Raw genomic sequence first — 15,552 nt, forward strand, 5'->3', positions numbered from 1 at the left:
TTATCTAGACCCGTACCAATCGGGTTTCAGGCCCGGACACAGCACGGAGACGGCATTGGTCGCTCTGATGAATGATCTCTGGCGGGCTCGGGACAGGGGTCATTCCTCTGTCCTGGTCCTATTAGACCTCTCTGCGGCTTTTGATACCATCGACCATGGTATCTTACTTCGGCGTCTCAGGAGATTGGGAGTGGGAGGCACTGTTCTTCAGTGGTTCTCCTCCTACCTTCTGGAACGTTCACAGTGGGTGTTGGCGGGTGACCAGAGATCGACCCCGAGGCCTCTCATTTATGGAGTTCCTCAGGGGTCAGTCCTCTCACCTCTCCTGTTTAACATCTATATGAAGCCGCTAGGTGAGATCATCCGTGGTTTTGGAGTGGGTTATCATCAGTATGCTGATGACACCCAGCTTTTCATCTCGACCCCAAACCCTTGACGTGATGTCCCGTTGCCTGGAAGCGGTCCGGGAATGGATGGGGAGGAACAGGCTTTAACTCAACCCGGACAAGACTGAATGGCTGTACATACCGGCATGTCAGGATATTCAGAGTATTCCATCCCTTAATATTGGGGGCGAGTTACTGCCCCCCGTAGATAGGGCTCGCAACCTGGGTGTCCTCCTAGATTCACAGCTCTCCTTAGAAGATCACATAGGAGCTGTGACTAGGGGGGCTTTCACTAAGGTTCGTCTGGTGCGCCAGCTACGACCCTATCTGGACCTGGATGCCTTACGTACAGTCACCCATGCACTTGTGACCTCTCATCTTGACTACTGCAACGCTCTTTACATGGGGCTGCCCTTGAGAGCCACTCGGAAGCTTCAGCTGGTACAGAGTGCAGCTGCATGGACGCTTTTGGGGGCTCCCCGATACTCCCATATTACACCTCTGCTTCGTGAGCTGCACTGGCTTCCAGTTGCCTTCCGGGTGAAATTCAAGGTGCTAGTGATGACATATAAAGCCCTACATGGCATGGGTCCGGAATACCTACGGGAGCACCTACTGCCAGCGTCAACACCCCTCCGTCCTGTGCGCTCCCACAGAGAGGGCCTCCTCAGGGTGCCACCGGTCAGAGAATGCCGGCTGGTGACCCCCAGGGGGAGAGCATTCTCGGTGGGTGCGCCAATCCTCTGGAACCGCTTACCAGCCGAAATCCGGATGGCCCCCGACCTTTGCACCTTTCGGCGAGATTTAAAAACCTATCTATTCCAGCAAGCCGGCCTGGCCTGATAGATTTGGGGTTTTATTTGTAGATCTGGGGTTTTATTTGTTTTATTGTTGGTTTATTGTATACTTACTTTGATCTGTACACCGCCCTGAGTCCTCCGGGAGAAGGGCGGTATATAAAACGAATAAATAAATAAATAAATAAATAAATAAATAAATAAATAAACATTGTAAGTCAATATATTCATATCATATATACAATGCTACATATTAGATTTGGAGTAGGGGCTTCTGAATGCACGAGAGCATTGAAACAAATGTAATGATGGAAATGGGTGCTTTGCTGATGTTTTCTGAATGGAATCTGATGCATTTTACAGCTATAATATATAGTTACGTATATTGAAGCTGTATTATGTGGATGCATCTGCAAAAACAATATTTTTTTACCAAATATGATTATATAAATATTTAGTGTTGTTTTAAATTAATAATCATTGAAACTTTCCTCATATATATTAATTGATAACACTAGAAATTAAGTTTCATTTTCTTTTTGTCACTCTGTTTTCCTGATGTCTTCTTTATTAAATGTTCTGTTTTTGGTTAGACCCAAAATGCTCTTCAACTCCATGAGAGGATTCAATCTTCTAGTATGGATGCCAAGTTGGAAGCATTGAAAGATTTAGCCAGTTACTCACGTGATGTAACATTTGCCCAAGAATTTATCAATCTAGATGGGATTTCACTCTTAACACAGATGGTTGAAAGTGGCACTGAGTAAGTATTCTGTTGTAACTCTACTATCATTTTTGTACATTTTTCATAGTTATCTTAAGTTAAGATTTGCAAATTACATTCACTGGACCATATTTTGAAAAATAACTGATGTGACCCCTCATTCTGTTGAAACCGATGAGATGTAAGTGAAATATGTTTAAAAGAATTTGTTATTTTGGTGAAATTTAATATAATTATGTATGTTATCAAGAAACCAATAATAACAGAATTGGAAAGGACCTTGGAGGTCTTCTAGTCCAACCTCCTGCTCAAAGAGGAGACACTACACCATTCTAGATAAAGAGCTGTCCAGTGTCTTCTTAAAAATATCCAGTGACAAAGCATCCACAACTTTTGGAGGCAACTTGTGCCACTGATTAATTATTCTCATTGTCAGGAAATTTCTCCTTAGTTCTAGGTCGGTTTCTCTCCTTGATTATCTTGTATCCATTGCTTCTTGTCCTGCCTTCAGGTACTTTGGAGAATAGGATGTGGTAACCCCTCAAATATTGGAAGATGCTGTCATCTCACCCATAATCCTTCTTTTCATTAAACTACACATTTTTGTCCATCTGAAAAAAATGAGACTATACTATGTATTCTTGATAGCCTATTTCTCCAAAAGCAATCTTACTTATGATTGTAACTTGCTACAGAAAATACTGAGATTGATCCTGATAGAAATCCAAAACTTTTATTAGTAAAATCATGTACCTTTCTTGAATAAAGATTAGATGCTAATGAAGCTGACTTTAGTAGCCTTTAAAACAGTGGTGGGATTCAGCTGGTTCGTACCACTTTGGCAGAACCAGTAGCTAATTTTTTGTTGCCCAGGCCCAGAATGTACTTCCGGAAGCAGCATCCACACAGAGAACCAGTTGTTCACATATTTGAATCCCACCACTGCTTTAAAATACCTGGGACCTTATTGCATTGAAATGAACCAAAGTTGTGGCTAACTTAATCTGAATCCAGTCCCAGAGTTTTATTTTCAAAATCTAGAGAACTAAATATTAGATGATCCTAGAAGAGCCCAAATCCAGTGATAGTGAGGTTTTCTTACAAATAGGCAATATCCAAATAGTGAGTTTTATGAAATGTTGTGTGAAGGAAAAGTCGGCTGAAAATGATACTGCTCGGATGAAATTTATTCTACATGATTTCTGCTTTGGAACTGAATAATTTAATCACATTGACATGGGATAAATTACCTGCCCTTTAGGTTGGCTTGACTAGATGTATGTTAGGTCAGAACAACAAATCATTTAACAAGGCAACAACCATTCTTCTTTTTGAGAAGCAGTTTCTTAAATTAATTGTGACATATTAGTATTGTTTTATACATCACAGACAATTTGAAAATCTTAGATTATGCATTAAGAAATAGAAAATATATGGGAATTAAAATAACTGTTTTAATTTATACAGCAATGTCTAGAAATAGTTTTACAGTTTGTAGTTACACATTTTACATACTCCAATTAGTACAATCCACATTATGAAGACAAAAAAAAAGATAACCAGTCTTTTTCAACCAAGTTTCTAATTAGCTTCAATCCATTAGAAATTAATCTCAGCTTAGATGCAAGCCAAATGCATCATGGAATCATAGTTAATCCTGTCACATTGTTAATTTGACTCCCACATTTAATAGGAAAACAGCATCATCGGGATTGAGGGAGATGCTAATCTTCCAGTCACTCTGACAAAATTGAACTGAAACTTTCCAAACAATAATTACTTCAGGAAAAAGACTTCTAAAAGTCTTCAGTGCAGGTCACACTGAAATAAGGATGCTGCAGTTGCATACAAATACAGTTAAAACTGCATTATATTCTTTGTTAATTATGAATCATTTTGTTTCACTTGTAAGAGAATTACTTATGGAACACTGAGATTTAGCAATGACATCTGTCCAGTCTTTCAGCACCACAAACATAGCAGTTATTTATTGTCATTTTTAAAAAATAGGAGTTATTTTATATAACAAATATTTTATGGTATTTGGGAAGCAATTAGGTTGGACATTTTTGCAATTTTTGTATGGGAGCTTTAGAATTGCAAAGTTGAACCAACTTCTATCTCTAATGAGGACAGACAGAGAAGGCTCTGATACTTTCATCATGGTTTTGCTACTCTAGGCCTTTGCATATTTTACTTTGGAAACTGAAGTGATTCAAGTATTATCAGGGATGAAATAGGATTGTCCCGTTTTATGGATTAAGTATTTTGATAATATCTCTAAAGCTGATAGAGCATCATTTCTAATTTACCATTGAGAATTGAAAGGAGGATATTTATGAAAGTTTGGAAGGAAAGATACACTTTTAAAAAGAAATTAATACAACTCTTCAAAATATTTATATTTGCAACTTTTGCAAGAAGGTAAAGCAACAAAAGCTTTTTTTCAAGGCAGTGCCATTATCACAACTGGCCAATCATTGGATGAGGGGAGTTACAGTATAATACTTCTGGAGAAAAGCACAGACTAGACAAGGCTGGGAAAAGTGATTGTAACTTCCAAATTCATCCTAGATGTTTTTAATGTATATTTTTTTATTACGATAAAATTTAAAATTATATGCCTTCCTCCCAGAAGTTCTTTGGACCTTCACACTCTGAAACTGCTTCCAGTGGGACAGTTATCGTCCTTGGAGCTTTGCGCTTGGCATCCTCCCCTAGCCCTAAGGTATCAGAGAGCTAAGGATATTGCAGCTTATATTGCTCTTGTAGCAGTTATAAGGGAAGAGGATTTCAGTATGCTGCTTCCTGGCCCCTTAGCATAAAGAGATATATTTAAACATTTCAGCTTTCCTTCCCTTCTTGGGAGATAAACCAGTCTATCCAGAGATAAAACCAAGTTTATTTTTATTTTTTAAAAGAGATAAACAACAAAAACATAATCTTTTAAATCTTAAAATTTATTTGAACACCAAAGTATTTTTTTAAAACCTACCTTGCTGCTTAAAGAGCAGCCCATTTTTAATATTTTCTTTTTCATCTAAGAAACAGAGTATATGTAAGTATTAATATTAACAGTAATATACAAATAATATTCATTATTACGAGTACTAGTACACTGCCACACTTCTTTAATAAATTCGAAGTTTGTGTTTAGACTTAAGTTATCACTTAATAGGGATGTCACTGATTTCAGTGAGACCTATCAATTTCACTTTCTTGTGGTTCCTGTTGTTAAAAAATAAAACATAATTTGCTTTCCAGAGCCATACTATTACCTACTAATCAGCTCTGAATATAACTTGCAAGAAATGGCTTGACAAATTGGTGTCCCACCTTCCACATAATTGGGGAATGGAATTCTCACATTTTTTGTAATCATTGCTGTAAGAAAAAGGCATCCACCCATTTGCCCATCATGTTATAAAGGAAAGAAAAAATATCATTTGTGCATCTATCCGCTCATGATAAAAAGGGGTAGTATATATATTATAGCAATTTTTGCAAATCAGCAGAGTTCTTGGATGTGCTTATCTTACATAATATGGTAATATTAACAAAAGTTCAATAAAGATGTGTCCACAAAATCCCATCAGCCTATTCATTTTTTAGCTTGGGGGTTACTGTTCCCTGCTCTTCTAAATAGCTTCCCATTTAAATCCCTTTAAAGAGGAAGAGGAAGAATTCTAACTAATGGAAGGGTCACATATCACATTATCATATCATATGATTGGTTTATTTTGGCTGCTGTGTGACCCCATGTAAATGTAGATTCCTATAAACTATGTTAAACCAATCATGATTTAACAAGAAACATGAACAGAGTCCAATGATTTGAACAATGTTCACAATATTCAATATTAATTTTGTCAGGATTGAAGGAGGGGTTAGTTTTTATCTTCTTTGTTGAATTATAAATTATGAGAACTGGTATTTCATTCTTCCTGAAATATACATTAAAGAATCAGTCAAACTGCAGCTTAGATTGCAGAAGACCAAGGAGCAAGAAATATATATTTCTCTTTCATGATGCACTAGGTAGAATTTACTTATTTTTGTAAAATCCAGGCTACTTACATTGTGGAATGTGCCTTTCTTGTACACTGCTGGAAATCACAATATTGTTCTTGTTTTTAACAGTGATCTATTTTTTTTTCCACCATTTTCTAAAAAAAATGCAGATGACTAAATAGCCTTCTAAATAGTAAGGTTAATTCCTATAGTTTTGTGACATCCATTCTTTTATTTTGTAGAAATTCTAGTAGCTTCTGTCCATAGAATAGATATAAAATATATACACTTGTTTGACCCCTTACAGCCCTCTGCCAATTTAGTGCTCTCCAGTGCTCAAATATCCAAAATTTGGGTAAATATTCTTGTAGTTAATATATACATATATAATCTCTGTCTTTTTAGATTGAATCAGTCTAGACAGAGTTTTCTGGGAGGCAAAGTTTAGATTCTTTATTATCAATTGTACAATCATATTTTATTCCCCTCAAGTTGTGCTAACTGGATTTAAAAGCAAATACACTTCTTTTTATGTAATTAGAGGTTTTGCCAGATATGCCACAAAGGAGTTGGTCTCATCAGAGCTTGGCAAAATTTGTCTCAGCTGGAAATGACTCCTGGCAAAAAATATAAGATTGCACATTCAGCAAGTATTAAGCTTTGTGGTATAGAGAATTCCAAAAGAAACTGCTGTTCTTTTGATAGGAAGCCAGCTCTATAATACAGAGCCCTTTTGGGACCAAACAGTGAGCATATTGTGGTAAACAAACACTTGTGGCTGATTGTTAATGCTGCCTGAAACATTGAAGATGGTGCATTTTTATATTGTTTGAATTATGTGGCTTTTTACAAGGAATTCAATTTTCTCACAGTATCACTATGAATTGTTGGAAGATATCTGGCCTGCTAATTTTAAAGCATCAGCCACCATTCATTATCTACAAAAGACAAATGCTAACCTTCAGAGCAACATGTAAAGTTATGTCTGCTATCTTACTATAACTATACTGCCAAGCAAGATTGATATGAATTCATGTTATTTCTCTGTTAACTTCAGGCAAAGGGTCAACATACAAAATAGTGAATATTTTGCTTATTTTTCCAATCTGATATAATGGGAAATGTCTTAAAGATCCGGAAGCATTTTCTAAAATAAGTCTATAGTATTTATTTATTATTAAATTTATTGGCTTCCCATCTTATCACAGAGTAACTCTGGGTTGCTTACAGTGTTAAAAGGATAAAACTATACAAACCAATACACAATATGAATAAAATATAAAAAATAAAGTATAAATACTCCACTCTGACTAAAATATGGGGAAGGAGGTAGTAAGATGAGTAGGGGAAATATTTTATATTTTAATTTGATTTAAATATTATAAGGCAGTCAGTATCAATGGCACAATGGAAGACACAGTTGCTGGTCAATAGTTATAGACTGGGATAGGTTAGTATTAAGAGAAATTCATCATCACCACTACTGTTTGTTATTGCACTGATTCCTCTGTCAAAAATACTGAATAACTCAGGTCATGGTTATCAAACATCAAAAAACATCTGCCAGGCTATCCCACCTCCACATAGCGATCTGCAGCTATATGGAAACACATCATCTGAAAAGAATCTCTGCTCAACACTGTCCTTATATACAATCAAGAATATCACATTGGAGTTTGGACTGGACAAATGTGCCACCTTCACCATCAGGAGGGGGAAAGTAGTAACATCTAAAGGATCCTGCTTATGCTCAAAAATGGTCAACCCATACTAGCAATCCCTAAAAAGCACTCTCTCTCATACACCCCCCTCTCCCTCCCTCCCTCTCTCTAGATTCTCTCTCTAAGAATCCATTAGTTTGAAAATCCCAGCTTCATTCACTTGTGTACCACTGTAATCCCAAAAGCTCATTCACTGTAGCTCTTTGCTATGGGAGGGGATAAAAAAATTCTCCATCTTGTTTTAATGGAATGATATGATTATCCTCTGTCCAGTTGTGAAGAAATTTTTGTCCCGGATAATTCTGCTAAAAGTTTGTAACAGCACTTTAACATCTTTTTGTTTGTTTTTCCTGCAATTAATCTTTGCTGAGTTGATTTCCATATTTGCTCCAAGTGTTTTAAACTCATATTGTTATATATTTGAATCTGTTTGAGTTGAATGATTGCCAAATGTGTTTCTACTGGTTGTGTTTTATTAGACTTTATATAGACACTTAGCTAAATTAAAACAGACAATGTCTTTATGTTTCTCCTTACCTGAAAGTTTTTAAATTTTTGCAGGCGATATCAAAAATTGCAGAAGATAATGAAGCCCTGGTAAGAACCCAATTGGCTCATGACCTCGTAAACTTCCTCTTCTCTTTGCATGATTAAATTTCAGGCCTGGCTGCTAATTTTATTTATTTAAATACCTGTGCATATTTTTATCCAGTACATTTTCTGCTTCTCTTTACTGTTCTTTTAATCCTATTTACCACAATTTTATTATTATTCTTTCTGTTACTTTTTTTATTTTATTTACTTTTCATAGCTTATAGAAAAGTAAATGTTCCTGCTTACAAATTTTGCTAATGCTTTTGTTATTACTTTGAATGATAACTATTTATTTTATAAATAGTGCATGACCATAAATCATGAACATTTTAATTTCTAGAATGTAGTAGCTGGGGATTATGAAGGCTGAAATTCAGTACCGTTTGAAAATATCAAATTGGTGAAAACTAATTAGAAAGATTATGATTAGAATGTTTTTATCTTTTTTTTCTGAATAAGATATTTCTGTATTTAACAGGATGCACTGTGTGTATTTCACTTCTACCTGCCAGTTGTAAATTGCAAGAAATTCTTGAGTTGAGATGATATGGACATATGTAATTAGTTTAAAACTATTGCAGAAGCTTAAAATGTTGTAGGCAGGGAAAACTATTTGCAATCTTATAATATTATTTGCTTAGCAAAAATTGTTACTTTCCATTTTGTCTATGGGGTTATAATGTTGCATCTTCAAATCATGAATTTAGTTTAGATTTTTTTAAGTTAGGCTATTATGTAGTCATTCTAATTTATATTCCAAAAATGTTAAGCCATCTAATGATGAATTGCAGGATATGCCTGTATTTTTTTATGTAAACTTTCTTCTTCTCTTTTGAGTCATTGTCCACTATTGATGAATTATAAAATATTATGTTTGGGTCTAAAATAAAATGTTATATTCTTTGCTCTTATGTAGTTTTTTTCACATTGAAATATTGCTACAGAACTTGGTCTCCATTTCTATTTTCTTCTACTTGCTGTAAAAAATTTTTTTTGAGGTTTCAGCAGCCCTCTTCTTAGTGTTTTCACCAAGATGTTCTCTCATTTCTCGTTATCCAACAATAGCCTATCGTCTGCATAGTTTCACATCTCTTGACTTAAAGTTTGTATCTTTTCTCCCCTTATTATCTCTTATTTATTTTCCAAAATTTTCAATTTTATTTTGAATTACCGTACTTCTCCACTCAGTTGTCCTCTAAATACTTTAAGATTATTTTGTATCTCTGAAGTTTATAACATTCTTTCCCAAGGAGCTTGGAGGTCATCTAGTCCAACCCACTGCTCAGGCAGGAAACCCTACACCATTTCAGAGAAATGGCTGCCAATCTGTTCTTAGAAACTTCCAGTTGGAGCCTTCACAGCTTCTGGAGGCAGGTTGTTCCACTGATTAATTGTTCTAACTGTAAGGAAATTTCTCCTTAGTTCTAGGTTGCTTCTCTTCTTGATTAGTTTCCCTCTGTTGCTTCTTGTCCTGCCTTCAGACACTTTGGAGAATAGCTTGACTCCCTCTTCTCTGAAGCAACCCCTGAGATATTGGAACACTGCTATCATGTCACCCCTTGTCCTTCTCTTCTTTAAAATAAACATACCCAATTCCAGCAGCCGTTCCTTATATGTTTTAGCTTCCAGTCCCCTGATCATCTTTGAAATGTCTCGTATGCAATACCTGTTTTTGTTATTTCTATAAGTTTCATTATTTTTCTAACAAAGCTGTTTCATAAGTTACATAAGTAAAAGTAAAAGGGAAATTTCAGCTTTATTTTTGATTTTCTCTGGCCTTTAAAACTTTTACCCATTCTGGCATTCTATAATGTTATAGTCAAATAGTTTGTCTTTTATCTTTGTTTTACGAAGTCCACTAATAATTTTCCCATTAGAACTTCAAACCGATTGCCTCTTATTCTATTTATTTAATTATTTTTAAAAACAGTTTAGTAAAATCTTTTTAAAGTTAAGTTCTTGTTAGGTTTTTTGCCATTGATCTTAAATTTTTTAAATTGTTTACTCTTTTCTTAAATCTGAAATAAAATGTGACTCGCTTTTTTTTAAAAAAAGACAAAACTAAGCTTCTGTTTTGAAGATCTCTTCTAATATTTAACTTTGAAATTTTTGTAATTCAAATTTGCTCAAGAAAATGAGTTTTCAGTGAATCTAGGTTCTGCTGTGAGCTTGGTGTCTGTCTTGTGGCTTCTAGCAGTTAACTTATGAGTCTACCTCAATCTTACTTCTCCTCACAAGGATTAGATATCTGGAGCACAAGTGGGCAATGTCTTGATCTGTCCCTTTCCAAAGAAGCCCAGCTATCAGTCTCTCCCCCCTCCCCCCCCGTGTTGTCTCAACACCCTAGGAGACATCTTAGCATGTCAGTGTCTTCATCTAGAAGACCCCAATATTCGCAATGGAATCTCACATACAAATGGAAAATAGTAACATAGAACTTTCCACCCTTTTTATTTTTGCTGGTGGGAAGTTTTGAAAGTATACTATGGATGCAGTTGCAACAAGGCATTTAAGGAACTTGCCTTTTTCCAGAAAGTTATGCTGGGAACATCACTATTTTAAAAGTTTCAGGTTCCATGAATCCTCTATAGCTCTCCTCTTCAAGTAGAATTCTACTTTCTAATCCTGCTATTTTTGTTTTTCTGGCAAGCTTGTCAGCATATTTCTAAACCAAGTACTGAAGCTACCCATCAAGTAAGATTAATAGCTCTGGGCAGCAAAGATATGACAACTAGATTGCAAGAAAGAATTACTGTATTCTGTATCTGGGACCCATATGAGGGGAGAGATAAAAATAATGCTGAATACTAATCCTTTACTTTGTAGCATGCTAATTCCCCAACCACCCTGAAACCCTTTTTTTACATTAAATTAGAACCTGGGGCCTAATACTGTATTGACTTTGACATAGTATTGTTATTGAATTGTGCTGTTGACTTTGATGCTGACGGGTAGTTACATTTTCAAAGAAAAGAAAGATTTAAACCTCAGACTGAATTATGTATTGGAAAAAAATCCCAACGGGCTGCATTCTTCATAGTTCTCTTAAATTTAATATCCTTAAATTCATCCCTGTACTGTGTGCTGTATCTTGATGTTACTGTGTTCTGTACTTCTCTGCTCTGTAGCAGCAGTGAATCATGCATCTACTAAAATAAAATATCTGCTAAAATATCTACCATATAACGATGCCACATTTTTATACAGTAAACTGCCCTACACATTGCAGGAGAACAAAGGGGATAGAATATAATTGCAACTCTCAGGGCCGAGACAAACTTTTAGAACCTTTGCATATCAGGTAGTCCTCAGGTTATGACCACAAATTGACCAAAATTTCTGTTGCTAAGTGAGAAATTTGTTAAGCGAATTTTGTCCCATTTTTTACCTTTCTTGCCCGCGTTGTTAAGTGAATCACTGCAGTTATTCAGTTGGTAACATGGTTGTTAAGTGAATCCAGTTTCCCCATTGACTTTGCTTGTCAGAAAGTTGCAAAAGGGGATCACATGACCCGGGACACTGTGACCATCATAAATATGAGTCAATTGCCAAGTGTCTGAATTTTGATCATGTGACCATGGGGATGCTGCAAAGTCATAAGTGTGAAAAACAGTCATAAGTCACTTTTTCAGTGTAACTTTGAACAATCACTAAATGAACTTTTGTAGGTTGACGACTACCTGTAGTCTATGCTGTTTTTCTTTATGTGAGACTTCTTTTTACTAGCATAGTATAACAGATTGACACTGTGATAACTTATGTAAAAGCACTTTGCCCAAAGAAAAAAATAATTGGCATCATTTCAAGAATGGATTTTGTAAATGTCATAAACCTGTCACTGCATAACTACTTGACTTTTACATATTAAAATTATAAATATAGTAACTTAGATTCCAGTTAAAAAATAAAGACTACATAAACATGTTTTATTTTAGGAGACATTATCTTTGCTGATTATTTTTTCATAAACATTCTGCCACTTGATGTTTCTGAGTCGATGTAAATGTTGGTAACGTTCATGAAATTTTCATTTTCATGAAACAATGATATATGGTTAGGGGAGTTGTTAGCATAATAGTTTCCCCTCTTGTATCTCACTGCCATAGTGTTCATGAATCCATCTGTATTGTATAAATTGTATAAAACTGTATAAAATTTTGTTCTACATAAAAAAGACTGCTCTGGGTTTTCTTAGATAAATTTTTCATGTGTATAGACATTGGAAATGCTTGTATAAGTAACTATCAAGTACACACTAGAATCCCTTAACTGATCTTAGAACGTGTTATATGAACAAAAATTCTTTGGAAAATCATTGTTCCTGGAGGCTATAGTTAGGACACTACCCAAAATTTATCAAAAGAAGATATGGTTGGGACTAGTTTTAGGAATTTTTATTTATAATCAGTGTCTGTGAATTAGTTTTGCAATAAGGGAAGCCTCTGACAATAATTGGCTAAGCAGCTCTAACTTCAGATAGAGTACAAGTTACAGAAGACTTTTTGAAGCCTTTGACTCAACCTGCTCTGAACTTTGAGAAAAACATGGTCCAGGAAAACAGGGTACAATTACTGAAAAGACAATAGAACAATAGAAGCAAAAAATTTAAACAAAAATATATAATGTTACAAAATTGGATTAGTGAAGAAAATTTTGTGGAATACCCAAGAAAAATAGATATTCATGATCAAGTGGTATATGTAATAAAGTTGAAACTTTAATTTGAAATCTAGTCTAGCCTCCCTCAGAAATTTTAACATTAACCTAGCCAGTAGGGGATTACACCCCTACTCTTTTATTGACTATGAAGGCTACTCCATTTCTTCTGAGGGATTCTTGCCCGCTGTTGTGATTCAGGGTCAGCCTGTGGGTTCGGCAGTTGGGTCGGACGACTCAGAGGAGGAGGGGTGTGTTGAAGACTTTGCTGAGGGGGTTGAAGATCTTGCTGATGAGAGCCCTCAGCCAGGCCCCTCCCACTTGGTCACCACAGAGACCCAGCTGTGTGAGCCTGACAGCGTGGATGAAGATGACCCACAGCTGGCCCTGTTCAAGGATGCCCGACGCAGGAGGCAGTCAATTAGGAGTAAACAGAGGAAGGCAATGGGGCTCCTCGGAAGGAGGCAGAGAGAAGCCATGCCCTGAACTCTATATAAAGGGAATGTGTGGGAGGGCTGGTTTGCTGAAGGCAACCGCTTGGATAGTTCCTGTTTCTTAAAGCTCCTGTTTCTTGGTTTGTCTTGTTCCATTTGTTTTTGTAGCAATAAATTTGGCAGGCGTAATTCCAGCCTCTTGCCTTCTTGTAAAAGGGGTTGTCCCTGCCTTTTCTGCAGGGCCGGTAGCAGGCTGATACAGAACACCCGCAGTAGTATACCTGATGATTATCTGAATTAAATTCACCCATTCCTGTCCATTTTAGCTCGCTGATTCCTAAGATGTCGATGTTCAGTCTTGTCATCTTTTGTTTGACCACGTCCAGCTTCCCTTGATTCACGGATCTTACATTCCAGGTTCCTATGGAGAATAGTTCTTTATAGCATCTGACTTTCCTTTCACCACCAGATACATTCACAGTTGAGCATCCTTTCGGCTTTGGCCCAGTCGCTTTATTCTTTCTGGCGCTAGTAATACTAGCCCTCTGCTCTTCTCCAGTAGTAGTACTGCTAAGCTTGTAAGCCGCCCTGAGTCTTCGGAGAAGGGTGGGATATAAATGGAATTAAATTAAAATAAAAGTAAATAAATATTGGATGCCTTCCGACCTGTGGGGCTCATCTTCCAGCATCATATCTTTTTGCCTTTTGGTACTGTCCATGGGGTTTTCATGGCAAAGATACTGAAGTGGGTTGCCATTTCCTTCTCCAGTGGATCACATTTTGTCAGAACTCTCTGCTATGACTTGTCCGTCTTGTAATGACAACCCTTCATGGATTACTGCCTTGTCGTGGTGAAGGGGCTGGCGTAATTCAATGAAGCTATGAGCTATGCCATGCAGGGCAACTCAAGATGGACAGGTCATAGCAGAGAGTTCTGACAAAATGTGATCCACTGGAGAAGGAAATGGCAACCCACTCTAGTATCTATGCCATGAAAACCCCATGGACAGTACCAAAAGGAAAAAAGAGATGACACTGGAAGATGAGCCCCTCAGGTCAGAAGGCATCCAATTCACTGAAGCAGTAGGCGTGAGCCTAAGTGGACTCCAGAAGATGGTAGAGGACAGGAAGGCCTGAAGGAACATTGTCCATGGGGTCGCGATGGGTCGGACATCACTTTGTAGATAACAACAAGGGGGTTACAAAGACAAGAGTGGTAAAACAAATAATAAATAAAAACATTTTAAAAAAGATTTCAATGAAAATGGATTAAAGAAAAACATGAGTCATTAGTATGAAATAAATAAATTGGTTTGGTCACATAGAGAAAAAATTGATACAATTGTGTGAAGAAATAGTGTTTGACTCAAATTTGGTTTAATTGAAACTTTTGCATTAAAGAGTATGTGAATAACACTATAGAATTGAGCAAGAAAAAGAATATGTGGATTTAGGAAAGCATCAGACTAAGCCAACAAATAAAATACAAAGAATTATGTCTATTAGATCTGTGGTAGGATTGCCAGAAGAAGTATAGTTATTGTTTCACAAGGAACGATTAAATCTGAGACAAGCAAATGAATATACTCATTTTGTTAGTAAGTATAGTTTCTGAGAATTGGAATTTTCAATTATTTCCAGTTACCATAAATATACATTAAACAAATTAGATGTCTAACAGATGTACCCTGAATTAACCTTGCATGTTTTAATGCTTCCAAGAGCTTTGAACATATCACAGGGCAGTAGAAAATAGCAGTTTTATTATTTACTTAAAGCCAAGGTTTATATTGATTAAAATACTTTTCTATAATTATTATTCTAGTCTTGATGAATCTAATGTTCATTAAGTATCAGTTAGATTTTAGATTTTGAGGGCTTAGAAAGCATATATAATTAGGGAGCAACTCCAACATTCTTGTGATCTGTGGTTAGGGTATCACTCAATGAAAAATATATTGTGTCACATATATTAAACAAAGATTTTTTTGTCAGATTTGTTAGCATTTGCACGTTTATATTCATGAATGTCTTTAAAAAAAAGCAACAGAAAAGTGATATTAGAGAACATTCTCTTTTGATTTAAAAAACTATTTATTTGTTGAATTGCTTAATTGCCTTGCTGAGGTACAAAGTGAAAATGCATAAAATACAAAATAAATTGCATTGAGTCACAACTGGTTACTTAGTGACCATTCAAAGCTATGACAGACTTCCCCAGGGCTACTT

General features: G+C 36.0%; 1 protein-coding gene across 2 annotated transcripts in view; it reads left to right on the plus strand.

Annotated features, from left to right (window-relative positions):
- The window catches only part of ELMO1 (engulfment and cell motility 1), a 320,050-nt gene that overhangs the window by 119,612 nt on the left and 184,886 nt on the right, over window positions 1-15,552 (plus strand). The window contains exons 3-4 of one of the 2 annotated variants that reach the window (XM_083378295.1): window positions 1,777-1,946; window positions 8,201-8,236. The exons of the other annotated variant lie outside the window; for it this stretch is intronic. Of the exons in view, the coding sequence (XP_083234421.1) occupies window positions 1,822-1,946; window positions 8,201-8,236 (161 nt within the window). The 5' untranslated portion in view covers window positions 1,777-1,821. The remainder of the gene's footprint in view (window positions 1-1,776; window positions 1,947-8,200; window positions 8,237-15,552) is intronic. 2 annotated transcript variants of the gene reach the window in all.

This window comes from Vipera ursinii (assembly GCF_947247035.1).
Source record: "Vipera ursinii genome assembly, chromosome: Z".
NCBI lineage: Eukaryota > Metazoa > Chordata > Lepidosauria > Squamata > Viperidae > Vipera > Vipera ursinii.